Source organism: Cnephaeus nilssonii (genome assembly GCF_951640355.1).
Source record: "Cnephaeus nilssonii genome assembly, chromosome: 5".
Taxonomy (NCBI): domain Eukaryota; kingdom Metazoa; phylum Chordata; class Mammalia; order Chiroptera; family Vespertilionidae; genus Cnephaeus; species Cnephaeus nilssonii.
In genome coordinates this window covers 80,992,325-81,019,134 of record NC_137076.1, presented here as the reverse complement: position 1 = coordinate 81,019,134, position 26,810 = coordinate 80,992,325, and the positions used below count along the sequence as shown (strand labels likewise).

Below are 26,810 nucleotides of genomic sequence, written 5' to 3'. Positions count from 1 at the left end.
TTTGGGAGGTGTATTTGAGTGGCTTCTGGATTAGAGCTAAAAGAAGTTTTCACTTTCAAATAATTAATTGGCCAATATAATTCTGTCTGTACACATTTCAATTATGGGCAAATAACAAGAAAATGCTCTCTAAAAAGTTAATTCCAACTGATAATAAGTAAATGGAAGATAGTAGACACAGAGTTAATCACCATGGTTATATGTATTCCTTGGTGTCCGGTAATTCTGTAATATTTTAGTAAAATGCCTAAGAAGAAGTAGAGAAATTTAAGTCAGAGAAATTTCATTCTGAAAAGTCTTTTAAATTATGAAGAAATTAATAAAATAAAAGAAAATGAAACTTCAGATTAAGTTATTCGGATTAAATAAAAAGATTTGTATAAACTAACCTTTGAGAGGGAATTCCCAGTTGCTGGCTGCTGGTCTTTGTCCCCAGAGTCAGGTACACTGGGGCTGAAGGCCATGAGGTCCGTCTTGGGCGGCCCCTCCCCAGAGCACACCCTCTGCCGCCTCTGCTGCGAGTACGACAAGCTCCCCACCGCGCTGGAGCACACCAGCACGGGCTTCCCCGGCCCGCACACACCTTCTGTGGGCAGCGCCGAGCACCGCAGAGCCGTGTACAGCAGCAGCGTGAGCACCAACAGGCTGGACACCGCGCAGATGGCGATGATCAGGTACACGTTCACGTCCACCAGAGCCGTCTCCGCGCTCGCAGGACCGGAAGACGCTCGCGACCAAGCCTTAGGCGCCTGGCCACTGTCCACCAGCGACAGCAGCACGGTGGCCGTGGCCATAAGCGCCGGCTCGCCATGGTCCTTCACCAGCACCAGCAGGCGCTGGCGCGGTGTGTCCGCCTCGTCCAGGGCGCGCGTCGTGCTGATCTCGCCCGTGTACAGCCCCACGCGGAACGGGCTGCGCGCACCACCCGCCGCCGGCAGCAGCTCATAGGACAGCCACGCGTTGTAGCCCGAGTCCGCGTCCACCGCGCGCACCTTCGCCACCACGTGGCCCGCGCCCACCGACCGCGACACCGACTCGCTCACCGCGCTGACCCCAGCGCCCGCCCCAGGCGGCAGCAGCGCAGGCGCGTTGTCGTTCTCGTCCAGCACGAACACCTGCAGCGTCACGTTGCTGCCCAGAGGAGGCACGCCCGCGTCGCGCGCGCTCACCTGGAACTGCAGCAGCTCCAGCTCCTCGTGGTCCAGAGGCTGCAGCGCGTACACCTGGCCGCTCTCCGCGTGCACCGACACGTAGCTCGACAGCGCGCGCTCGCCCACCCGCCGCTCCACCAGCGAGTAGGACACCAGCGCGTTCTCCTGCGCGTCCACGTCCCGCGCGGACACCGTGAAGATGTGGCAGCCGGGCGGGTTGTTCTCCTTCACGAACACCGTGTACTCGGGCTGCGCGAACACCGGCGCGTTGTCGTTCACGTCGGCCACCTCCACGGACACGCTGGCTGTGGCCGACAGCGAAGGCGAGCCCCCGTCCCGCGCTGTCACCACCACCTCATAGTTTGCCACACTCTCGCGGTCCAGGGCGCTGTCCAGCACCAGCGAATAGTAATTCTTGAAGGTGGACACCAGCCTGAAGGGAACGTGTGGCGACAGGGTGCAGGTCACTTGCCCATTGACACCAGAGTCCAGGTCAGACACCCTTATCAGGGCTATGACGGTGCCCAGGGAAGCGTCTTCTCTGACTGGGAGTGACAGGGACTTGAACTCCATTACTGGGACATTATCATTGGTGTCTTCAACTTCCACCATAACTGTACAATGGCCAGAGAGTGGAGGCTGTCCCTTATCAATGCCCTCTACAAGAATTTCATAGGATTTGCTTTCTTCAAAATCGATATGTCCCTTTACCATAATTTCTCCAGTAACTGGATCTATGTGGAACTTGGATTTCACATTTGGTAAAATATCAGTTGATAATGAATAAATAATATCTCCATTCAAGCCTTCGTCTGAATCTGAAGCATTAAGTTTAATTGCCAACGTCCCATTAGGAACATTTTCTGGTAATTTCACTACATAGAGTGTTCTGTCGAAAGCTGGGGGGTTGTCATTGGCGTCCAGCACTGTGATGTGTAACTGAATGGTGTCCGTCAGCTCAGGTTTGCCACCATCAGTGGCCGTGAGCACTAAAACAATCTCTGGAGCTTCCTCCCTGTCTAAAAGTTTCCTTAATACAAGTCCAAGACGTTTTACCTGTTCACCTTTGGAAGGTTTTTCCAGTGAGAAATACTCGTTGGAGCTCAGTCTGTAAGTCAACAGAGCGTTCTCCCCGATATCTGCATCCGAGGCGCCCTCTAGCGGAAACCGGGAGTCAAGCAGCCGGGATTCCGCGATATACAGATTCTTTTGTGTTCTCGGGAACACAGGCGGGTTGTCGTTAATGTCCTTCACCGCCACCTCCACGTGGAAAACCTGCAGCGGCCTCTCCACCACCACCTCCAGGTGGATGCTGCACTCCAGGCTCCGCCCGCACAGCTCCTCGCGGTCGATCCGAGAATTCACAAACAAAATGCCATTCTGCAGATTTACCTCCAGGAGGTCCCCGCGGCCCTTGGACGCCACCCGGAACAGGCGCGGCACCAGCTCCGCCAGCTCCAGCCCCAGGTCCTGCGCGATGCGGCCCACGAAGGTGCCGTGCTTGGCCTCCTCCGGAACTGAATAATGGATCTGGCCGCTCCCTACCTTCCAGGTTGTGAAGAACAGAAGGGAGAGCAGCAGACGCCGGGATTCCTGGCCTCTTCCCCAGGAAATCTCCATCTCATTAAGGGATCTTATTTCAAAATCAAAAGATATCTTCCGACCATTCAGTCCAGTGTCGTTGCATCCTCCATTTTCCAGCATCTGGATAGTGGATGCAGCTTCTTTACAATCAGAATAGAAGGGATTTTTTTCTTCCTTTCTCTATCAGATCATTTTATGGTACAGAGCGACATCATGTGGCTCCAAACCGTAAGTAATCCACTCTGGAAATTCATACTCTAAGCTGCTAAGTCTTACTTGTTCTTTCAGCCCTCCCCGCCTACTTTGATGCTACTGAATAGAATCACATTTTGTACTACTGAGGTACACATTTTGTACCACTGATTGAGTGTGATCCCTAGTTTCACCAAAGGGGCAGCTTTTAATTCCGTGGAAGTCCTTTTTTCATTCAGGGTTTAAGTATTTACAGAGACCCAACTGTAGCTACATACACTTTGTAAACATACAATTGTAAAGTGATGGTTAGGAGGATTCCTGTGTTCCTGAAAATGCAGGAAAGTTGTTATTAATGATGACACACCTTTCATCTTTGGATTTCATATTCCAGGTGTTGAAGTCTTCAGAGACTCTATCTATAGGGAACCTCTGATTTCAAGAATAAGCCATTGAAAGGGAAATTTGAAAATGGTAAAAAAAAAAAAAAAAAGGAATCAAAGGCTAGCATTTAATTAAAAGTCTTCCTTAAATCATCTAAGGGCTGAAGGTATAAGGAAGTTTTAACAAAGAGTCGGTTGCTATGGTATATAATTTATATGAAAAAGTATTCCAAAGAATATTATTCACTGAAACCCATTCACTTACCGTGATCAACACTGGTATTCTCATTTTATCTCATGGTTTATATATACTTGCCTATTCTCCATTGTCTAATATGCCTAAACTTCTACTTTCTCCTATATTGTTCATATATTTTAGTCAAAGTGGTCACTTTCCTGCTTCCAACAAAATATTTTACTAAACAAACATACTCATTTTGTCCCCTGTCTAAATAATAGCCATCATTTCCAAACTCTTAGCAAAGCAACTTGCCCCATTTTATAATCATTTAAAACTTCCTTGACTAGTGAAGACTTTCATGATTAAATCAATTGGGCAGGCATCTTTAATTTCTTTTATATACTACAGCATGCATATTGGATCACTTGGACCACTTATTACATTAATTTCTCTTTTGTGGATATTTTTATATGTGCATCTGATCCTCTTTCTTGAAATAAACTTTTAAAAAGAATAGTTGTGTCTTTTTAAAAAAATATTTTTATTGATTTGAGAGGGAAAGGGAGAGGGAGAGATAGAAACATCATTGATGAGAGAGAATCATTGATTGGCTGCCTTGAGCCTGCAATCCGGACATGTGCCCTTGACAGGAATAGAACCCGGGACCCTTCATTCCGTAGGCTGATGCCCTATCCACCGAGCCAAACCAGCTAGTGCAATAGTTGTGTCTTATAGTCTAACTAGAGGCCTGGTGCACAAAATTCATGCACTCACAGGGGTCCCTCAGCCCAGCCTGTGCCCTCTTGCAGTCCAGGAGCCCTCGGGGGATGTCTGACTGTCGGGTTAGGCCCGCTTCCCGCCAGCAATCAGACATCCTTAGCGCTGCTGTGGAGGCAAGAGAGGCTCCTGCCACCATTGCTGCACTGACCAGCCGTGAGCCCAGCTCAGGGTTTCTGGCTGAGTGGCATTCCCCCTGCAAGAGCGAACTAACCACCAGGGGGCAGCTCCTGCATTGAGCGTCTGCCTCCTGGTGGTCAGTGTGCATCATAGCAACTGGTTGTTCCACCATTTGGTCAATTTATATATTAGCCTTTTATTATATAGGATAGCTCAGCATATTTAAGTAGTATTTGCTGAACATGTACCTAATAGAATGATTTGGTTCTCTTCAACTGACTAATAAAATGCATTAAATTAAGGTAGTCACATAGCTAGTCAGGAAAATATGATGTCTCACCAGCCTCTATACTTTTCCAGAGATACAAAAATATTATCCTTAGGTATTATCTGAATTAATATATTAATTGCCATATTGAAAACCTGGGATTTAGCTTAATTTTCATTCTAATTTCTTTTTGTTGTTGTTAATCCTCACCCAAGGTTATTTTTTTCCTTTGATTCTTAGAGATAGTGGAAGGGAGGGGGAGATAGAGAGAAACATCGATGTGAGAGAGACACATCATTGGTTGCCTCCCACATGTACAGGGGCGGGGATCCAGCCTGCAACCAAGGTACTGCCCTTGACTGGAATCAAACCTGAGATCCTTCAGTTTGCATGCAAAGCCACCACAAAGCCAAACAGGCCAGGGCTCATTCCAGTTCTTGGTAGTCATGATCTTTGATCTGAGTTTTAATAGTCAATGAATAAGTACCAATTAATACAGCACACTGTAATTTGCTGACAAAGAATTTTAATATAGAAGGATATGCTGGTAGCCATTTATACTTTCTTTGTCTCTTATGTTCATAAACCTCTTTCCCCCTTGGTTGTCTGGTTGTCTAGGACAACTACATGTAGTGAAAATAGCTTTAGTCTCCCCTTCTATGAAGAGCCACACTCACAAATTTTTTTTCTGACTTAAAACATAAATAGCCCTAGCTGGTTTGGCTCCATGGATATAGCACCAGACTGTGGACTGAAGAGTCCTGGGTTCAATTCTGGTCAAGGGCATATGCCCGGGTTGTGGGCTCAATCCCCAGTGTGGGGCATGCAGGAGGCAGCTGATCAATGATTCTCTCTCATCATTGATGTTTCTATCTCTCTCTCCCTCTCCCTTCCTCTCTGAAGTCAATAAAAGTACATTTAAAAAAAAAACATAAACCAGTCTGGCTGGCATGGCTCAGCGATTGAGTGTCGACCTATGAACTGGGAGGTCACGGTTCGATTCCCGGTCAGGTCACATGCATGGGTTGCAGGCTTGATCCCTCAGTGTAGTGCATGCAGGAGGAAGCTGATCAATATTTCTCTCTCATAATTGATGTTTCTATCTGTCCCTCTCCTTTCTTCTCTAAAATCAATAAAAAATATATTTTTTTAAAAAACACTTAAATCAGAGTGGTTTCACTGAGGACCCACCTGCAGATTTTCACTTTGTGATCATGGGTGTCAAACGTAATGGAAGAAAATGAAAAGGACTCCCTGTCAATTTATTTTGCAGAATAATTAAATACATAGATGAGAATGCAACAGAACAGAAACTATTTGGAATTCACCTGGTATAGCAGCAATACATCCTAAAGAGAAAAACTCACAAGTCTTTAAAATGTCTTATTAGCTGAGAACTTCTTAGTCAGTAATTTGAAGAGGAGAGTTTGATTTGAAGACTGAAGTCCTGGGATACAAGAACTTTTCATGACCTTATTATTTATAATAGGATGAAAACTAGGCCTAATAAAACAAATAGTGAACTGAGGTTGGAAATGTTGTGACTAATACTGGCTAGATAGAGAACAGCAAAGAATAGGGCCAGAAAAAAAGAAATGAAAAGGAGAAAGAGAAAGAGAAGGATTGTCTCACTATTTTATATGTTAGCCTCCCTCCCACAATGTAATTGAGTGTTAACCAGGTTTCAGCAAGGAAGCTTGAACAAGGAGGTAGAAAGTTATATTATACAAAAGGCCCAATGCATGAATTTGTGCACCAGTGGGGTCCCTCAGAGTGGCCTGCCAGGATTGGTCCAAAACCAGCAGTGCAATGCTACCTGCCGCTCCTGCCTGCCACTCCTGCTTATCCCAGCCCCACTGCACCTGCCGCTGGATCGAGCCAGAGAGGCTTGCACCAGCTGTAAGCCCTGCGTCTGGCGCCTGTCGGTCAGCTGAGCAGCGCTCCTGCTGTGGGAGCACACTGACCACCAGGGGGGCAGCTCCTGTGTTGAGCATCTGCCCCCTGGTGGTCAGTGCACATCATAGCGACCAGTCGACCAGTTGTTCAGTTGACCGGTTATAACAGTCGCTTAGGCTATATATATATATATATATATATATATATATATATATATATATACTTGTGTGGAAATTATTTCATATAATTGTATACACTGAACCCATTTCCCTCCCATGAGCAAGGTCCGTATTCTCCATTTTGTTTTTTTATAAATACTAGACAGTTCTCCAGTCTCTAATATGCCCAAGCTTTGGTTTCCAGTGGCAAGAAACTTGAATGGGAGCCCAACTCTTTGCTGGGGGAAATGACCAAATATCAATTAAGGGTATGACTGAAAAATAATCTGACTTCAACTTTATTGGTGCAAGTTATTGGGAGCTTTGTACTTCCTACATGACACACATTAATAGACAGGTTGGTGTTCAGAGGAAGACCACCAATAATGGCACTGCCTTACTGGACTTTTTGGACATTAGCATCCTTAATAATGTGTGCGAAAGATGTTAGTGATTAGTAAGTTTTTTATAATAGTTTTTAAATTATATGCAAGTATTACTTTCAACAAATTGTTCAGGTGGAAAATATTAATTCTTAACAAGATTAATAATATTCTTTCAAAAAGAATATTTTCTAAATGATTATATAAAGGGAGTGTTACAACTTCACTTTCTATTGATTTCTTAATGCTTACTATTAAAAATAGTGAGAAAATGAAGATGAACAAAATTACAATTCTAAAGCAACAAAAATTATTCTGTTTATTTTTCACCCAGTTGGGAAACTAGCAACAATGCCCGTATTGCCAAATGTGAGCACAAGTTCTGAAACAAATTATTTTCAAGTAGAGAGGAAGAACTGAGATTCCAGGTAAATAAACAAATGAGCAATAGAAGCTCAGGAAGAGATTACAGATTTAATAAACTAATATTGAAATAGAAGATATAAGAGCATAATAAAAAGAGGGTGGTAAGCATTCAGGGTGGATTCATAAAATGCTCCAGTGACATTTGTACTGAAATCCAGAAGGAACTACAAATTAAAAGTGGCAAAAGCTGTTGAAGCATGGTGTTGAAATTTGTATACCACAATTGGAGTCAAATATTCTAAACAATGCAATTTATCCAGAAAAAATATAACTAATTCCTATCCCACCTTTAATAATAAAATAATCCTACTACTGCACCTACTTTTTAAAAATATTTTTATTGATTTCAGAGAGGAAGGAAGAGGGAGAGAGAGATAGAAACATCAATGATGAGAGAGAATCACTGATCGGCTGCCTCCTGAATGCCCCCTACTGAGGATGGAGCCCAGAACCCAGTCATGTGCCCTTGACCGGAATCAAACCCAGGACCCTTCAGTCCAGAAGCCGATGCTCTATCCACTGAGCCAAATCAGCCAGGGCATACTACTGCACCTACTTTATAAAAAAAAATCTGCAAGTATGGTTCTCACTGCTTGCTGATTTGGTTCAAAAACATTAAGTCACAAGCTGTTCAAACATCTCAACCACAAAACCTGGACCTGGAAAACTCTAATTACAAAACACATAGAGCAATAAGTTGTCAAATATTTCCAAAGGAGTCGAAATATTGAGGAATAAAAGACAAAAACATTCTTGAAAGGATTTTAAAAATTACTCACTTTGGCAGAAACATCCACATCCACATTCCGCTGCTCTTCTGTGTCCCCGCTAAATGGGCCAGGTGGAAGGCCAGGACTAAAAGCCATGAGGTCCGTCTTCGGCGGCCCCTCCCCAGAGCACACCCTCCGCTGCCTCTGCTGTGAGGAAGACCAGCTCCCCACGGCGCTGGAGCACACCAGCACGGGCTTTCGGGGCCCGCATGCACCCTGAGTGGGCAGCGCCGAGCACCGCAGAGCCGTGTACAGCAGCAGCGTGAGCACCAACAGGCTGGACACGGCGCAGATGGCGATGATCAAGTACACGTTCACGTCCACTAGTGCCGTCTCCGAGCTCACAACACCCGCCAACGCCTTCGACCGGGTCTTTGGCGCCTGGCCGCTGTCCACCAGCGACAGCAGCACGGTGGCGGTGGCCATAAGCGCCGGCTCGCCATGGTCCTTCACCAGCACCAGGAGGCGCTGGAGCGGCAAGTCCGCCTCGTCCAGGGCGCGCGTCGTGCTGATCTCGCCCGTGTACAGCCCCACGCGGAACGGGCTGCGCGCACCACCCGCCGGCAGCAGCTCATAGGACAGCCACGCGTTGTAGCCCGAGTCCGCGTCCACCGCGCGCACCTTCGCCACCACGTGGCCCGCGCCCACCGACCACGACACCAGCTCGCTCACCGCGCTGCCCCCAGCGCCCGCCCCAGGCGGCAGCAGCGCAGGCGCGTTGTCGTTCTCGTCCAGCACGAACACCTGCAGCGTCACGTTGCTGCCCAGAGGAGGCACGCCCGCGTCGCGCGCGCTCACCTGGAACTGCAGCAGCTCCAGCTCCTCGTGGTCCAGAGGCTGCAGCGCGTACACCTTGCCGCTCTCCGCGTGCACCGACACGTAGCTCGACAGCGCGCGCTCGCCCACCCGCCGCTCCACCAGCGAGTAGGACACCAGCGCGTTCTCCTGCGCGTCCACGTCCCGCGCGGACACCGTGAAGATGTGGCAGCCGGGCGGGTTGTTCTCCTTCACGAACACCGTGTACTCGGGCTGCGCGAACAGCGGCGCGTTGTCGTTCACGTCGGCCACCTCCACGGACACGCTGGCTGTGGCCGACAGAGAAGGCGAGCCCCCGTCCCTCGCGGTGACCACTACAGCATAGCCCGACACGCTCTCACGGTCCAGGGCGCTGTCCAGCACCAGCGAATAGTAATTCTTGAAGGTGGACACCAGCTTGAAGGGAACATGGGGTGACAGGGTGCAGGTTATCTGCCCGTTGATACCAGAGTCGAGGTCAGACACGCTGATCAGGGCAATGATCGTGCCTAGTGGAGCATCTTCTAAGACAGGTAACGATAATGATTTGATAACCAACTCAGGTACATTATCATTTGTGTCCAAAATTTCCACCAGAACAGTGCAGTGATCTGCCATTGGGGGGGTTCCTTTATCTGTCGCTTCTACCTGGATTTCATATAACTTAGTTTCCTCGAAATCTAAGTTGCCCTTTACACTGATGTGTCCATTAACCGGGTCTAGGTGGAATTTTGACAGAGTATCTGCTGAGGTGTCTGTATTGAAAGAATACACAATGTCCTTATTTACTCCTTCATCCAAATCAGAGGCGTTAACAATAACTGCTAGGGTACCATTTGGTGCATTTTCGAATAATCGGACTTTATAGACCGACCTCTCAAACGCTGGGGCGTTGTCGTTTACATCTAGAATGGTGATCATCAGTTGAGTAGTGCCAGTGAGCTCAGGCTTCCCACCATCAACCGCCATTATTAATAAGTGATGCTCAGGAGTATCCTCCCGATTTAAAAGTTTTTTCAACACGAGACCAAGGGATTTAATTTCCTTATCATTTCTTTTAACATCCAAGGTAAAATACTCATTGGAATTAAGAACGTAGGTCAACAGCGAATTCGCTCCTATATCTGAATCTGATGCGCCCTCTAGCGGAATCCGAGAACCAGGTGGCCGGGATTCGTAAATAAACAATTTTTTTACAGCCACTGGGAACACAGGCGGGTTGTCATTAATGTCCTTCACCGCCACCTCCACGTGGAAAACCTGCAGCGGCCTCTCCACCACCACCTCCAGGTGGATGCTGCACTCCAAGCTCCGCCCGCACAGTTCTTCGCGGTCGATCCGAGAATTCACAAACAAAATGCCATTCTGCAGATTTACCTCCAGAAGGTCCCCGCGGCCTTTGGACGCCACCCGGAACAGGCGCGGCACCAGCTCCGTCAGCTCCAGCCCCAGGTCCTGCGCGATGCGGCCCACGAAGGTGCCGTGCTTGGCCTCCTCCGGAACTGAATAATGGATCTGGCCGCTCCCAGCCTCCCAGATTGCGAGGAGCAAAAGCGAACACAGTAGTCTCCAGGCTCCTAGACCTTCTCTCCAGAAAAACACCATTGCAACCCTTTCCCAAATATCTGGTCTCTCTTGCCTGGATCCAGAATTTAAAAAGTAATTTGAGCTCCTTATTCTTCATTTCTTATAGTACCTTCCCATGCCGGTGTTTCAGAAATGGCGAGGAAAAGCCACATCTGCGTACGTAATCCACACTGTTTATCTTTTGTGGTGAAAGACCTTGTGGTGGACAGCGACATCATGTGGCTAAATGTGTATTGTATTAAATAAATATACTGTATTGTCTTCTTATACTTCGTTTGAACTTCCGCAAATTACTATTTTTATTGTAATTTCCTTCAAGCACTCCTCAAAGTCTTTATATTTTACCAGAATATATCCTTAGAACTTTTATTCTAGCTTATTACTTTCAATTCTGCCAATCCATGACATAGAGTAAAATATAATAAAAGTAATTACTGTTGTAAAAGCAGTGGACATCTATTGGAAATAGTTCCCACTTGACAATCACTGTTCTATTTGTTTTAATGGGGTTATCTCATCAAATTTTCACAATATCCCTCTGAGATACATATTAATATGTTTCACATTTTACAAACAAGGAATTGGAAGCACATACAGATTAAGTAACTTAAAAATGATATTAACTGGTGGTGTTTGGATGGGATCTAAATCAGATTGAAGAGCTATAATTTTAACCGATTGGCCTCTAAATCTACATTTTATTAAAAATCAGGATTTTTATATTTGTGACCATTAAAACATGAGACATTGAAAATATGTGTGCACATACATACATATATTCATATATATTTACTTCTATATTATTTGGTCAATTGCTAATTTACCAAATATGTTCACTTTATTATTTATTTATTTATAGAATGTCTATAAGTCATTCTTGTGTCTTTTATCTAACAACTATATCCTTGTTAGATGACTTAACTGTTATTTATAAAAAGATATATATAAGCCAGAAGTCGGTCTTTTACAGTGTGGTTCTTTGGTAAATTTGCTTTTGTTGCATGACAACACGGTGTGATTTGGATATTTGTTACATTCACATCACACCAACGAAGACTATATTAGTTTTAATATTTCCACATCATTTATATGTTTAAATTTTCCTGTATATATCTTAAAATGTTTGTAACATGAAATAACTATGTATTTAATCATCTCCATTCTATAAATTTCTGGATTCCGGTTTCTTAAAGTTTTCTTACTTGGAAGAATTGGTGATTTAACCAATCAGTAAAAAGAGAAAGGTAACTTTAGCACATGATTCACTACTCAATATATGTAAGACGAGGCAATAAAATATTCCAAAGATCTCTGTGAATTCAGTGAGAGGCATGAGTTCTTTGAGCATTTGGAAGTTGAGCAAAGAAAGTCCATGGGAAAAGGTTGAATGAATTTACAGAGGAAAGAGAATGTCCAGATTTTTGTTTACCATCAGACCCTTTTTAAATGAAATCAAACATGTGAATTAAGTATTAGAAAAAATTTTTCATACTAGTTTTTTTCTGTGTACTTTTTGAATGCAAGCCGGGATTGCAACCTACTCATATTTTATCAATCATATTTAGAACAGAATGATCAATTAATGTTTTAATGAATAAATAAGTAAATATTTTAAATTAACTTTGTCAAGTAATATAAGTAAACAGGTAAGTTACATTAATAATACTTGTTAATATCAAATTTACAAATTTCTAACTATTGTACAAGGTCATGAAAAATAAGTTAAGTAAACATTTAATAATTATTTTGGAAAAGCATGGGCCTAGGAAATAATTATCGAGATCAAGATGCTAGTTATTTGATAAATCTTGAAAAGTAGTGAGTTTTTAAATGAGAAACAAACTTAAAATTTTAAAACATCATGTACTTCATATTAATTATTATATGATTAATTGACAACTTATTGTAATACCATACATTTTATGACATTTAAAGGCAGTGATGAGCAACCTTTTGAGCTTGGTGTGTCAAACTTCGCCAAAAAACTGAGCATAACTCAGGTAGTGTGTCACTTTGAGGAAAAAACTAACTCCAAGACTCTAGTCGCAAATGTTTCATCCTCAGGAGCAGCAAATGTTTCATCCTCACATGCGGCCGCGTGTCATCAGAAATGGCTACGCATGTCAGTGCTGACACGCGTGTCATAGGTTCGCCATCACTGTTTAAGAGTGTACTGATGCAACTTAAGGAAAATGTAAATAAGGAATAAGAAACACTAACACTTACCTAGCAAAAACATATGACTCCTGGAGGTCTGGGCACACTTGGATATAGTTTTAAAAGTTTGCCACTTAACTACAGTAGAAATGTAGTGGCCAGACCTCAGTAGGAAGAACTCCACCTGACCATTCATACATTCTACACACAAGTCTCAGGTGGTGTGTAGCTATGATATTCTAGGTAGAATGACTGCCCCCAAGAAAAAGCTTCTTCCTTATTTGTTCAAGCTACTTGTTTTCTCTGTAAATATATAAAGCCTTATATTAACTTTTCTGATTCCCGGGAAACATATACTCTGAATTTTGAGGCTTATCAATGATAAGGAACTAATACATTTCCTGTAGGAACAGACTATCCTTAAATGTAATTCAAAATTTCCCCACCAAACTACTCAATTCCTGTAAAAGAAGATCCCAGATGGAAGTTGATATTCTGACCTATCTGTGAATGGGTTATGACTAAGATCACTTAGTGGAAATTATTTCTATGATTGATCAATATCCACATACATTTGGGGGGGAATCAGCAAATAACTAAGAACCAAAAGTAGAACACTATTTTATTTCACCCCAAGACATCTTCCTTTAGTTAAATTTTTTTAAATTTCATTTCCAAATGGATTAAAGATGAATTCAGTGAGAGGCATGAGTTCTCTGAGCATTTGGAAATTGAGCAAAGAAAGTCCATAGGAAGAGGTTGAATTTACAGAGGTAAGAGAATGTCCAAATTTTTATTTATAGTCAGACCCTTTTTTAAATGAAATCATACATATGATTTAAGTACTAGAAAAAAATATTTCATACCAGTTTTTTTCTGTGTACTTAAGCAGAATTGCAAATTACTCATGTTTTCTCATTCATATTTAGAACAGGATGATCAATTAATGTTTTAATGAATAAATAAGTAAATATTTTAAATTAACTTTGTCAAGTAATATAAGTAAACAGGCAAGTTACACTAATAAATATTAATTAATTAATTATAATTAAAATTGGGCCTCTTTTCTCAATAAACTCTCTATTGTGCCTTAAAACTCCCAGGATTTTGCAAGTGTGAAATCTCTATCCCAAGTAACAGTTTATTTTACTACTGAAAGCCATATAAAGTGATGCCATGGGTAGTAATGACCTATGATAGATAATTTTGGAGGGCCTATCATTAAAAGATCCATTAAAGCTGTTTTCAAACACAAGGAAAAAAAACTAATTTATGAACTGTTTATACAGGTAAAGACAAATTAATTCTTGATTGAAAGAATAATTCAGGACATGTCCAGATATATAAGATAGTCTTATTTCAGCATATTCTTATAGAATGAATGGATGTGTAATATGGGAAATATGTATTATATAACCATACTCTATACATTTCTTCCACTTGGAATTTTTAACTTGAGAACAAATATTTACAGGCAATACTAAGTTTTCACATTTTGCTGAAGTGTTTTTTAATCCATAAAGGCCTTATTATTCATGGAGAGGTTCAATTATGTAAATGCCAAAATGTACAAATAACAAAACTATTGAGTAAATTATTCTCAACGCAAAAAAATCATCTCTAATCCATTCCATGTGCTGCACATTAAGATAATGGTATAAAATAAAGACAGAGCTTTGAGTAGAAATAATACACTCACAAAGAATAAAGGAAATAGAACAATTTTAGGACTGACAGGAAAAACATTTAAAAACTCACCTTTCCTAAGTGTTCCGATTCTGAGGGTTGTTGTCTTTCTTCGGTGGAGCCAGGACCCTGAGGTAGGCTGGGGCTGAAGGCCATAAGGTCCGTCTTGGGCGGCCCCTCCCCAGAGCACACCCTCTGCCGCCTCTGCAGCGAGTACGACCAGCTGCCCACCGCGCTGGAGCACACCAGCACGGGCTTCCCCGGCCCGCACGCGCCCTCGGTTGGCGGCGTGGAGCACCGCAGAGCCGTGTACAACAGCAGCGAAAGCACCAACAGGCTGGACACCGCGCAGATGGCGATGATCAGGTACACGTTCACGTCCACAAGGGCCGCCTTCCCGCTCGCGGTGCCAGAGGACTCTCGCAAGGAGGCCTTAGGCGCCTGGCCGCTGTCCACCAGCGACAGGAGCACGGTGGCCGTGGCCATAAGCGCCGGCTCGCCATGGTCCTTCACCAGCACCAGGAGGCGCTGGCGCGGCAAGTCCGCCTCGTCCAGGGCGCGCGTCGTGCTGATCTCGCCCGTGTACAGCCCCACGCGGAACGGGCTGCGCGCACCACCCGCCGCCGGCAGCAGCTCATAGGACAGCCACGCGTTGTAGCCCGAGTCCGCGTCCACCGCGCGCACCTTCGCCACCACGTGGCCCGCGCCCACCAACCGCGACACCGACTCGCTCACCGCGCTGCCCCCAGCGCCCGCCCCAGGCGGCAGCAGCGCAGGCGCGTTGTCGTTCTCGTCCAGCACGAACACCTGCAGCGTCACGTTGCTGCCCAGAGGAGGCACGCCCGCGTCGCGCGCGCTCACCTGGAACTGCAGCAGCTCCAGCTCCTCGTGGTCCAGAGGCTGCAGCGCGTACACCTTGCCGCTCTCCGCGTGCACCGACACGTAGCTCGACAGCGCGCGCTCGCCCACCCGCCGCTCCACCAGCGAGTAGGACACCAGCGCGTTCTCCTGCGCGTCCACGTCCCGCGCGGACACCGTGAAGATGTGGCAGCCGGGCGGGTTGTTCTCCTTCACGAACACCGTGTATTCGGGCTGCGGGAACACCGGCGCGTTGTCGTTCACGTCGGCCACCTCCACGGACACGCTGGCTGTGGACGACAGCGAAGGCGAACCCCCATCTCGTGCTGTCACCACCAACTCATAGTGTGACAGCTTCTCTCGGTCCAGGGAGCTGTCCAGCACCAGCGAATAGTAATTCTTGAAGGTGGACACCAGCTTGAAGGGGACATGAGGTGTTAGTAAGCAGGTCACCTGCCCGTTGGCCCCTGAGTCGCGATCGGACACCATAATAAGGGCGATTACTGTGCCCAGCAGAGCGTCCTCTTGAATCGGAAGTGAAAGAGATGTTATTGAGACTTCTGGTGTGTTATCATTGATGTCCACAAGTTTCACTGAAATTTTACAGTGCCCAGTCATGGACGGAGTTCCATTGTCATATGCAAGGACTTGAATCTCGTAGGATTTCATTTCTTCATAATCTAATTGTCCCTTAGTTCTGATTTCCCCTGTGCTGGGGTCTATTTTGAACTTGGTCTTTATAGTGGAGGGCACATCACTACTAAATGAATACACAATCTCGCTGTTTGGTCCTTCATCCGCGTCAGAAGAATTTAGTTTAATCACTAACGTTCCGTTTGCGGTGTTCTCTAACAATTGTACTCTGTAAACTGATTGGTCAAAAGTAGGTTCATTGTCATTCACATCCAATACATTAATAAACAATTGAACGGTGCCCGTGAGCTCAGGTTTGCCGCCATCAGTAGCCGCCAATAACAAATTAACCGCAGCAGTTTCCTCTCTGTCCAGAGATTTCCTAAGCACAAGAGACAAAGACTGGCTTAGTTCATCATTTGTCTGTATGTCTAGAGAGAAAAACTCACTGGAGCTGAGCTTGTAGGAAAGAAGAGCGTTTACTCCGATATCTGCATCAGTTGCTCCCTCTAGAGGAAACCGCGAGTCAAGCAGCCTCGATTCGTGAAACCCGATAGTCTTGACCGACATTGGAAATATAGGCGGATTGTCGTTAATGTCCTTCACCTCCACCTCCACGTGGAAAACCTGCAGCGGCCTCTCCACCACCACCTCCAGGTGGATGCTGCACTCCAGGCTCCGCCCGCACAGCTCCTCGCGGTCGATCCGAGAATTCACAAACAAAATGCCATTCTGCAGATTTACCTCCAGAAGGTCCCCGCGGCCTTTGGACGCCACCCGGAACAGGCGCGGCACCAGCTCCGCCAGCTCCAGCCCCAGGTCCTGCGCGATGCGGCCCACGAAGGTGCCGTGCTTGGCCTCCTCGGGGACCGAGTAGTGAACCTGGCCGCTCCCAGTCTCCCAGGCTGCCAGGAACAGAAGCGAGAGCAGCAGACGCCCGACCTCCGGGTCCCTTCTCATAGAAGACACCATTACCAATCCTCAGTGAGTTGATCAAATTAGAAAATCATGTTTTGTAAAATTTGAAATATCCTCCTCTAGTCTCCTGCTTCTCTTATTGTTCCGCTCCTCTGGAGTGACAATGGAGCTCTGGGTATTTTTCCGACTAGAGAACACTCTGTGGTAGACAGCGACATCATGTGGCCAAAAGGTAGGCTTTACTGCTTACCCTATAGATTTAAAACTAGACTATTGTCTGTTCTAGGTTTATTCATAACTTTCATCTTTGAAAAATAGCTATTTTAAACTCTGGAATATATCATTCCCCCTTTTTATTGGGTTAAAACACATAAAATTTACCATCTCAACCGTTTTTAAGTATACAGTTTAGTATGTTAAGTATACTCACATTGTTGTGAAACAGATCTCCAGAACTTTTCACCTTACAAATCTGAAACTCCATACTCACTAGACAACTCCCACTTCTCCACCACATACCCCCACACACCATTCTACTTTCTGTTTCTATGAATTTAATCACTTTAGTTACCCTATATTAGTGGAGTCATACAGTATTTGTCTGTGACTGGCTTATTTCACTCAGCATAATGTCCTGCAGTTTCACCCTTGTAGCATGTGATGGGGTTTCCTTCATTTTTAAGACTGAATAATATTATAATGTGTGTATATATACCACAGTTTGTTTACCTACTCATCCCCACGTGTGTGTATATGCCACATTTTTTGGGCTATTCATCCATCTGTTCATGGATATTTGGGTTGTTTCCACCTCTTGGCTCTTGTGAACAATGCTGCTATGAACATGGGTGTGAAAAAAATCTATCTTTCAGACCCTGCTTTCAATTCTTTTGGCTACATTATGTCTTTTATTAACCATTTCTTCAAGTGATGCACATAGGAATCAAAGGATACTTCAATCAATTGTGTTTTTTTGTGTGATTTAACTTTGTTTTCTGAACTATTTGCAAATGTTTGAAAGTTAATAATTTCTCACTTGGAAAATTTGTTCTTAATTTAGGAATATTTCATTTTATACTACATTTAAATATTTGAATAGTATAATTGATCCCTTTCTTAGTGCTAATGCTTTTATTAATTCTTAATTGGCCCCTTCACACACAACCAATATAAAAATAAGATAAAGAAAACATAGGGAAGAAAATAAAATGAATTTAGGGGTGGGTCAGTGTCCAAAAATAGATAATAATCATTTTCAGTTACTCTAAGGTCACAAATTTTGCTTTCAGAAAGAGGAAAAAGTGTCCATAAAAGAACAGCAAAAATATTTTCTAAAGAAAAACTAGCTTTTCCTGGTGCTAAAAATCAATACTAATTTCTCTCTTGAGTCCTATCTTAAGAAACTTATTCACACCCTGTATGGAAGTGTATATTTATTTTAATCATGCTCTAGTAATGAACTGACTTAAGAAAGCAGAGCATCACTTACTGTCTTATACATAGAAATAGATAATTATTTACTGGTTTTAGGCAGAGATGTGTATACACACTTCATTATCTCCATATTTATGCTTTATTTTCCTCTGCTGACCTTCTTTCTCAGGTAGGCTTTTCCCTTGTGAGGCAAAAAGGCAAAGTAGCTTTTAGTCTATATTTAGTGACTCTCACTAGAAAGTGCCCTTTTCCTAATAGCCCCAGCAAAAATCCAAAAATATCACTTCCTTTGATCCAGTTTAGATGACATATCTTTCCTTTAGTCAATAGTTGTGATGGTTCTCACTTGGCCAGACGTGGGTCACCTATTCATTGTTGAAGCCAGGAGATGAAATAAGCCATTCCTAAGTCATGTGGACTGAAAATGAGGAGGTTGCTCTTGTGAAGTGAAGGCAAGTGCAAGACCTCATGTAAGCAAATTCTTTTGGATCTTAAACTGATTTCACATAGCTTCAGACTGGCCATTTCATCACTCTGTAGTTGCAATGCATGTTTTTAATACCCAGTAATTTTGACATACTAATCAGTGGCCAACATTCTGGCTACTATTGACATATTAAGAAATTATACCAGATATTAGCTCTTGGAAACATAGCTTAGTTAAGGCAATTTTTGTAATCCCTTAAGGTAATTTTGTTGGATTTTCGGAATAACATGGCTGGGGGTATGAGGTATATTCTGTGTTATTCAGGGTTTCTCAGGATCTAGCATATCTCTCTCCCTCAGAGAAATAGAGTGTCAATGCCAGAAATCCAAGGATGGGGAAAAAAGAATGAGAAGGCATGCTGAAGAAATAACACCCAGCTTGATATCGGTAGTGGGTTGAATAGTACACACACAGATCCTTAGCACATGACTTTATTTGGAATAAAGATATTTGTGGCTATAATTAAGGTAACTCTAACCCCTAACATCATCCTAGATTAGGGTTAGCCATACATCAAATGACAGTTGTCCTTATAAGAGACAGAAAAAGAAAAGAGACACAGAAAAGAAATGTGAGGCAGAAATTGGAGTTATGTTGCCACAGGCCAAGGAATGCCATAAACCACCAGAAACTGGAAGAGGCCAGGATGAATTTGCCCCTAGAGTCTTCAGAGGGACCGTGTCCCTGCAAAAACATCTTGATGTTGGATTCTGGCCTCTAGAACTACGAGAAATACATTTCTGTTGTTTTAAGCCACAAAGTTTGTGGTAATTTGGTGCAGCAATACCCTTTGCACTTATCAAAATGAACTGTCAATTCCCTAAGGTTTACGTGTCTGAGCATTTATCTTGCAATATCTTCATCTCAGTCTTTCACAAAACTACAACAAAGCCCTAGAAGGAAGGAAAAAAAAAAGAAGGAATGGATACTAAGCAAGACAGAAGAAGAAGAAGAAGAAGAAGAAGAAGAAGAAGAAGAAGAAGAAGAAGAAGAAGAAGAAGGAGGAGGAGGAGGAGGAGGAGGAGGAGGAGGAGGAGGAGGAGGAGGAGGAGGAGGAGGAGAAGGAGAAGGAGAAGGAGAAGGAGAAGGAGAAGGAGAAGGAGAAGGAGAAGGAGAAGGAGAAGGAGAAGGAGAAGGAGAAGGAGAAGGAGAAGGAGAAGGAGAAGGAGAAGGAGAAGGAGAAGGAGAAGGAGAAGGAGAAGGAGAAGGAGAAGGAGAAGGGTCTAAAACATTTTAAATGTATTTTTTTAATGATTTCACAGAGGAAGGGAGAGGGAGAGGGAAATGGAAACATTAATGATGAGAAAGAATCATTGATTGGCTGCCTCCTGCACACCCCCTACTGGGGATCAAGCCTGCAACCCCGGCTTGTGCCCTGTCCTCATGGTTCATAAGTCAATGCTCAACTACTGAGCCACATTGGCCAGACCCTAAAACATTTTTAAATTGTTTATTTTTTCCCTACCTTTTATAAAAATAAAAGAAACCACAACACAATAATTTTTCCCATGGGATCCAAGTTATCTAATCTGCTTAATGGTCAGATGCCTTAATAAAAGAAGCCAATAATAGCGCTGGCCGGTCACTCAGTGGTTAGAGCATCATCCTGCATACCAAAGGATCACAGGTTTGATTCCTGGTCAAGGGCACATACCTTGGTTGCAGGTTTTGCAGTCCTGGTAGGGACCCATATGGGAGGCAACCAATTGTGTGTCTGTCACATGAATGTTTCTATCTCTCTCTCCCTCCACCCCTCCTGCCTCCTTCACATTCTCTCTAGAAATCAATGGGGAAAATACCTTTGGTGAGGATTTTTTTAAAAGTCAATACTGTAATAATGTTCTATCAATTGTAATGCTCTCCTCTTAAAATTTATTCTGTTCACATTAGCTTAATGACACTGGAATCCCAATGAATATGTTGCTGTGCACTGACTATTTCAGTTTTCCCTCTAAAATAAACACAATTGGCCCTAGCCCATTTGGCTCAGTGGATATAGCAATGGCCTCAGACTGAAGGGTCCTGAGTTCAATCCCAGTCAAGGGCACACACCTTAGTTGCAGGCTTGATCCCGGGCCCTGTTTGGGGCGCATGCAGGAGGCAACCAATTGATGTGTCTTTCTCACATCAATGTTTCTCAATTAAATAAATTAATTTATTAAATAAACACAATTGTATTTCTGGCTCCTGCAAGGTCTTCTGTGGTTATGGGAGACTACCTAGGACAGCTTTCCTCCACATGTTGACTCAACATCCCAAACTGTCTCTTGATCATGGCATCTCAACATCAACCTGTGTTTTCATAATTCCTGCAACATCATAAAACTGCACAAGAGAGTCTTGCACTGGCAATTACATACTTCTGCTAGGAAGTGAGACACATTCACATTTCATTGGTCAAAGAAAATCATACCTCAAGGTAACAGGGAAGGGAAATCCTCCAGTGTTCCCAGAAGGAACAGAACAGAAATATTGTTACCAAAATAAATAACCATTTCTCATTCTTACCTATTTGTATTCTTTTTTAAATATGTTTTTATTTATTTTTTAGAGAGAGTAGAAGAGGGAGGGAGGGAGGGAGAGAGAGAGAGAGAGAGAGAGAGAGAGAGAGAGACATAGTTTGATGCTCAGCCACTGAGCAACACCAGCTGGGCAATACCTTACTTTCTAATTACATAGTTATACCAGAAAATAGAGTTACACTTCTAATCTTGGAAAGGAAACGTTTTGTTTTTTTGTTGGGTTTTTTTGTGTGTGTGTGTGTTTTTTTTTGGGGGGGGAGGGTTAGAGAAGGAACATATATATCAAGAATTAGTCTTCTCAAGTGTCCTGCCTTGCATTTTAGGTGATGTAAAAATAACACTTTCCCACAAATGAAATCACACTGGTATCATCATACCAAGGTAACTTGAAAATAAAATTATAATTCCTCAAATCATAGTCATGAAATGAAAACTAATTACCGAGATTGAAGAATTTTAAAAAAGATAATAATGTATGTGGTTAACAAGATTTTGTTTCCCTTGGGGTGTTTGAAAATTGGAGCCTCCATAGAAACATGAGAATAACTGTTATTCTCAGTATGTACAGCATGATGATCTTTGCCTAGTGTTTTCAGATAGACAACAAAGCTGTGAAGCTACTAACTTTAACATTAACCAAAATTAATCCAGTTGCATAACAATGACTAGTATCTAGTAAAAGATCTCATCATATAAAACTTCCTTTTCTGAGGATCTGACCATTTTTCAGTCAGTAAATTTCCTAAATGAATGATTAATTTGAAATGTAAACATACCATGAAATAAACACTAAAGAATAAGTTTTGTCATAAATCTATGTTATTCTATGTTTTTATTAATACTAAATATTGTATGAATAACCCATTCATTAATCATAGGAAAGAACGGGTGAAAAAAGTAAGAAAATAAAGCACTGGTTCATAAAAGAAGAAGAGAGGAATTAATATAATACATTTCCTGAAAGAAATCTTATAAAGAAAGATGAAACTATTGAAAGTTCTGTTAACTACTCAAAGATTCTGAATGAGACAAGAATATTAACTACCAATGGGAATTCCATTCATATTTATTTATGTTCAAAGAAATACTAAGTAACAAATCTCTCCACAATAATCTTTTTCTCCATTCCAGAATTACCTTTTCATTAAAAATCACCTTTTTAAACCCACTTCTTTTAGTTCAGTGATCATTAACCAATTTTTGAGATTTACCTTCAAGTTAATATCTTCAACTAACCCAGAAAAGTTTTTACCTTTACAACAATAATCAATATACAGAAAGAACTGTTGAGCATCAATCTAAAATTTTCTTTTTGTCCGTGATCCCAATGTGTTTATGTGAAGGCATGTCTGAATGTCTTCAGGCCAAATTCAAAAGGCTATTGGTATTCATTAAATGATGCTCAATTCCATTAACAATCTTATTGTTAACCTCTCTGGGAAGTATTATTAGATAACTCTTTTTTCAACCTATATAAATTCTTCAAGAAACAAATTGTGCCAGTTTAGCTTCAAATGCCAGCTTGTAACTCAAGTTTTTCTGGCTTGATAGAAGAAAATGTATGTTTATGTTTTCCATACTATTTATGATTTTTAGTTCAGCTTCAAAATATAGTTTTCTCTATCATCCCAATTGTTTGATCATTTTAATTCACCTTTCCAGGACATTTTCCTCTACTTGACTATATTTTGCTTTAGCTGATGCAATGAGAATTACATATACTTTCTGAGTACTATTCACATATATAGGGGGAAACCTTCATCTGCTTTGTTACTAAGAAAGCTTGCTGATAACAGTCAGCATTTTATTGCCTCTTTTTTAAAAAGTCACGAATAGCCCAGCTGTCGTGGCTCAGTGGTTGAGCATCGACCTACGAACCAGGAGGTCATGGTTTAATTCCGGGTCAGGGCATATGTCTGGGTTGTGGGCTTGATCCCCAATATGAGGCATGCAGGAGACAGCCCATCAATGACTCTCATCCTTGATGTTTCTATCTCTCTCTCCCTCTCCATTCCTCTCTGAAATCAATAAAAATATTTTTAAAGTTATGAATAGAACAACATCTCCCTTTATAAACACCCTGCTTATACAAAGAAAATGGAAAAAGCAATATTATACCAAATCCAAGTTTTTTCATAACCCAATTGTTATTTTAAATAGGGAAAAACAGATTTAAAATTGTTATTTTTAAATACAATGTGTCCCCCCCCCCAAGCCAGAGACCTTCCCTATCTTGTTTCACTGTTGCTTTGTCCCTAGGTTCTACAGCAGGGCTTAGTATATAAGAGGGTTCTCCGTATGTGCTTGTGGAATGGATCCATAAATAAATATTGAGTGTCCATGGAGGAAATCCTAAGCCTGGACATGAGGAAATATAACTGTGGGAACATAGTAATGCGAATGGGCAAGAGATATTAATTTTTGTCAAAACTTGACATTTCACTACAAGATTAAAGTAATAAATAAAACTGAAAATGTCACTGTAATTGACTACGTTGAGATCCTGTGTTAAATATAATCAAGACTATTTAGTATTTTCTGTGTGTGTTCTTTTTAAGTAGGATGCCTTTTCAAAGAATACGTCAATTTGTCCCTACATTTGTTTTGTTGTGGTTATTTCTTATTGTTAACCTCTCTGTGAAGTGTTATTAGATAACTCTATGTTCCATTCAGGATGCAGCTGTAAGTAATAAAATAAATACCTGTATTGAATGGTAAGATTTCTTTCAATTTTAGTGAACACTTTGAATACATTCTAAAAAGTCACATTTAAGAAGGTGGTTATATGAGTTAAATTAAAAAACATTAAAGGCAAAGCTTGAAAGTTGGACTTACATTACCAGAATGTTCCGAATTTACTTCTGGATGTTCATTTTCTTCCGACATATTCGGACCCGGAGGAAGACTGGGACTGAAGGCCATGAGGTCCGTCTTGGGCGGCCCCTCCCCAGAGCACACCCTCTGCCGCCTCTGCTGTGAGTAAGACCAGCTCCCCACCGCGCTGGAGCACACCAGCACGGGCTTCCCCGGCCCGCACGCACCCTCGGTGCGCGGTACCGAGCACCGCAGAGCCGTGTACAGCAGCAGCGAAAGCACCAACAGGCTGGACACCGCGCAGATGGCGATGATCAGGTACACGTTCACGTCCACCAGCACCACCTCCGCGTTCGCGGCGCCAGGAGACGTCTGCGAGGAGGTCTTAGGAGCCTGGCTATTCTCCACCAGCGACAGCAGCACGGTGGCCGTGACCGCCAGCGCCGGCTCGCCATGGTCCTTCACCAGCACCAGGAGGCGCTGGAGCGGCACATCCGCCTCGTCCAGGGCGCGCGTCGTGCTGATCTCGCCCGTGTACAGCCCCACGCGGAACGGGCTGCGCGCACCACCCGCCGCCGGCAGCAGCTCATAGGACAGCCACGCGTTGTAGCCCGAGTCCGCGTCCACCGCGCGCACCTTCGCCACCACGTGGCCCGCGCCCACCGACCGAGACACCAGTTCGGACAGGGCGCGGCCCTCGCCGCCCGCCCCAGGCGGCAGCAGCGCAGGCGCGTTGTCGTTCTCGTCCAGCACGAACACCTGCAGCGTCACGTTGCTGCCCAGAGGAGGCACGCCCGCGTCGCGCGCGCTCACCTGGAACTGCAGCAGCTCCAGCTCCTCGTGGTCCAGAGGCTGCAGCGCGTACACCTTGCCGCTCTCCGCGTGCACCGACACGTAGCTCGACAGCGCGCGCTCGCCCACCCGCCGCTCCACCAGCGAGTAGGACACCAGCGCGTTCTCCTGCGCGTCCACGTCCCGCGCGGACACCGTGAAGATGTGGCAGCCGGGCGGGTTGTTCTCCTTCACGAACACCGTGTATTCGGGCTGCGGGAACACCGGCGCGTTGTCGTTCACGTCGGCCACCTCCACGGACACGCTGGCTGTGGACGACAGCGAAGGCGAGCCCCCGTCCCGTGCTGTCACCACCAACTCGTAGTGTGACAGCTTCTCACGGTCCAGGGCGCTGTCCAGCACCAGAGAGTAGTAATTCTTGAAGGTGGACACCAGCTTGAAGGGAACATGGGGTGACAGAGTGCAGGTCACCTGCCCGTTGACACTGGAGTCCGGGTCGGACACGGAGATGAAGGCAATGACGGTGCCGAGGGGGGCGTCCTCCCCGACTGGCAAGGACAAGGACCTGACCGCCAGTTCTGGAGCATTATCATTTACATCCAGCACTTTCACAAAAACCTTGCAGTGATTTGACATTGGAGGACTTCCTTTATCAACTGCTTTTACCTGAATTTCGTAGGATTTTGTTTCTTCATAATCCAGTTTACCAAGTAGCCTAATTTCTCCTGAGCTGGAATCAATTTTGAAGTTCTTTCTAACGTTAACAGGAACATCACTGCCAAAGAAAAAGACAATTTCTCCATTTACACCTTCGTCAGCGTCAGAGGCATTTAATGTGGTTACTAATGTTCCATTTGCTATAGTTTCTAATAAATGGACTCTGTACACGGCCTGAGAAAACAATGGGGCGTTATCATTAACGTCGAGCACCGTTATCAGCAGTTGAACTGTACCTTCCAGCTCAGGTTTGCCCCCATCAGTGGCTGTCAGTAATAAATGAAGTTCTGGTGTTTCTTCTCTGTCCAAAACTTTCCTCAATTCAAGCACAAGTGACTTACTCAGTTCATCACTTGCCTGTATATCCAACGAGAAATAATCACTGGGGCTGAGAGTGTACGTTAAAAGAGAATTAGTGCCAATGTCGGCATCAGCAGCGCCCTCTAGCGGGAAATGCGATCCCAGCAGTCTAGATTCAGGAATAAATAACCTTTGTTCTCTCTCTCGGAAGACTGGTGGATTATCGTTAATGTCCTTCACCTCCACCTCCACGTGGAACACCTGCAGCGGCCTCTCCACCACCACCTCCAGGTGGATGCTGCACTCCAAGCTCCGCCCGCACAGCTCCTCGCGGTCGATCCGAGAATTCACAAACAAAATGCCATTCTGCAGATTTACCTCCAGAAGGTCCCCGTGGTCTTTTGACATCACCCGGAACAGGCGCGGTACCAGCTCCTCCAGTTCCAGCCCCAGGTCCTGCGCGATGCGGCCCACGAAGGTGCCGTGCTTGGCCTCCTCGGGGACCGAGTAGTGGACCTGGCTGCTCCCCGCCTTCCAGATTGCAAGAAGCAGAAGAAAGAGCAGCAGGCGCCGGGCTCCCTTGCCTCCTCGCCTGGGATACAGCATCGCAAAAGCACTACACTTTTCGTACCTCTCTCACCTTACTTCAAAATCATATCTCTTTACTTCATATTTGTAGTACTTTCTCTCAGCGTTTTTGTCTTCTCTCGGACGGTGACAAAATGGAGCTTCCTCCTTTAGTGTTGGCGATCAGTACATTTCCCTTGACAAGACTTTGTGGTATACAGCGACATCATGTGGCTGGCTGTAGATTTTAGATC

At 44.0% G+C, this 26,810-nt stretch overlaps 1 protein-coding gene across 4 annotated transcripts in view; it reads right to left on the bottom strand.

Moving 5' to 3' along the window:
* LOC307099907 (protocadherin alpha-C2) overlaps positions 1–26,595 on the bottom strand; it is a gene marked incomplete at its 5' end in the record, with an annotated part of 168,528 nt that extends 141,933 nt beyond the window's left edge. Inside the window, one exon of one of the 4 annotated variants that reach the window (XM_079772004.1) lies at positions 24,202–26,595. In XM_079772004.1, the coding sequence (XP_079628130.1) occupies positions 24,202–26,595 (2,394 nt within the window). Of the gene's footprint in view, positions 1–389; positions 2,772–8,298; positions 10,690–14,586; positions 16,978–24,201 lie in introns of those variants that run through there. The other 3 variants (XM_079772005.1, XM_079772006.1, XM_079772008.1) reach the window with 3 other exon arrangements.
* Positions 26,596–26,810: the final 215 nt, after the last annotated feature.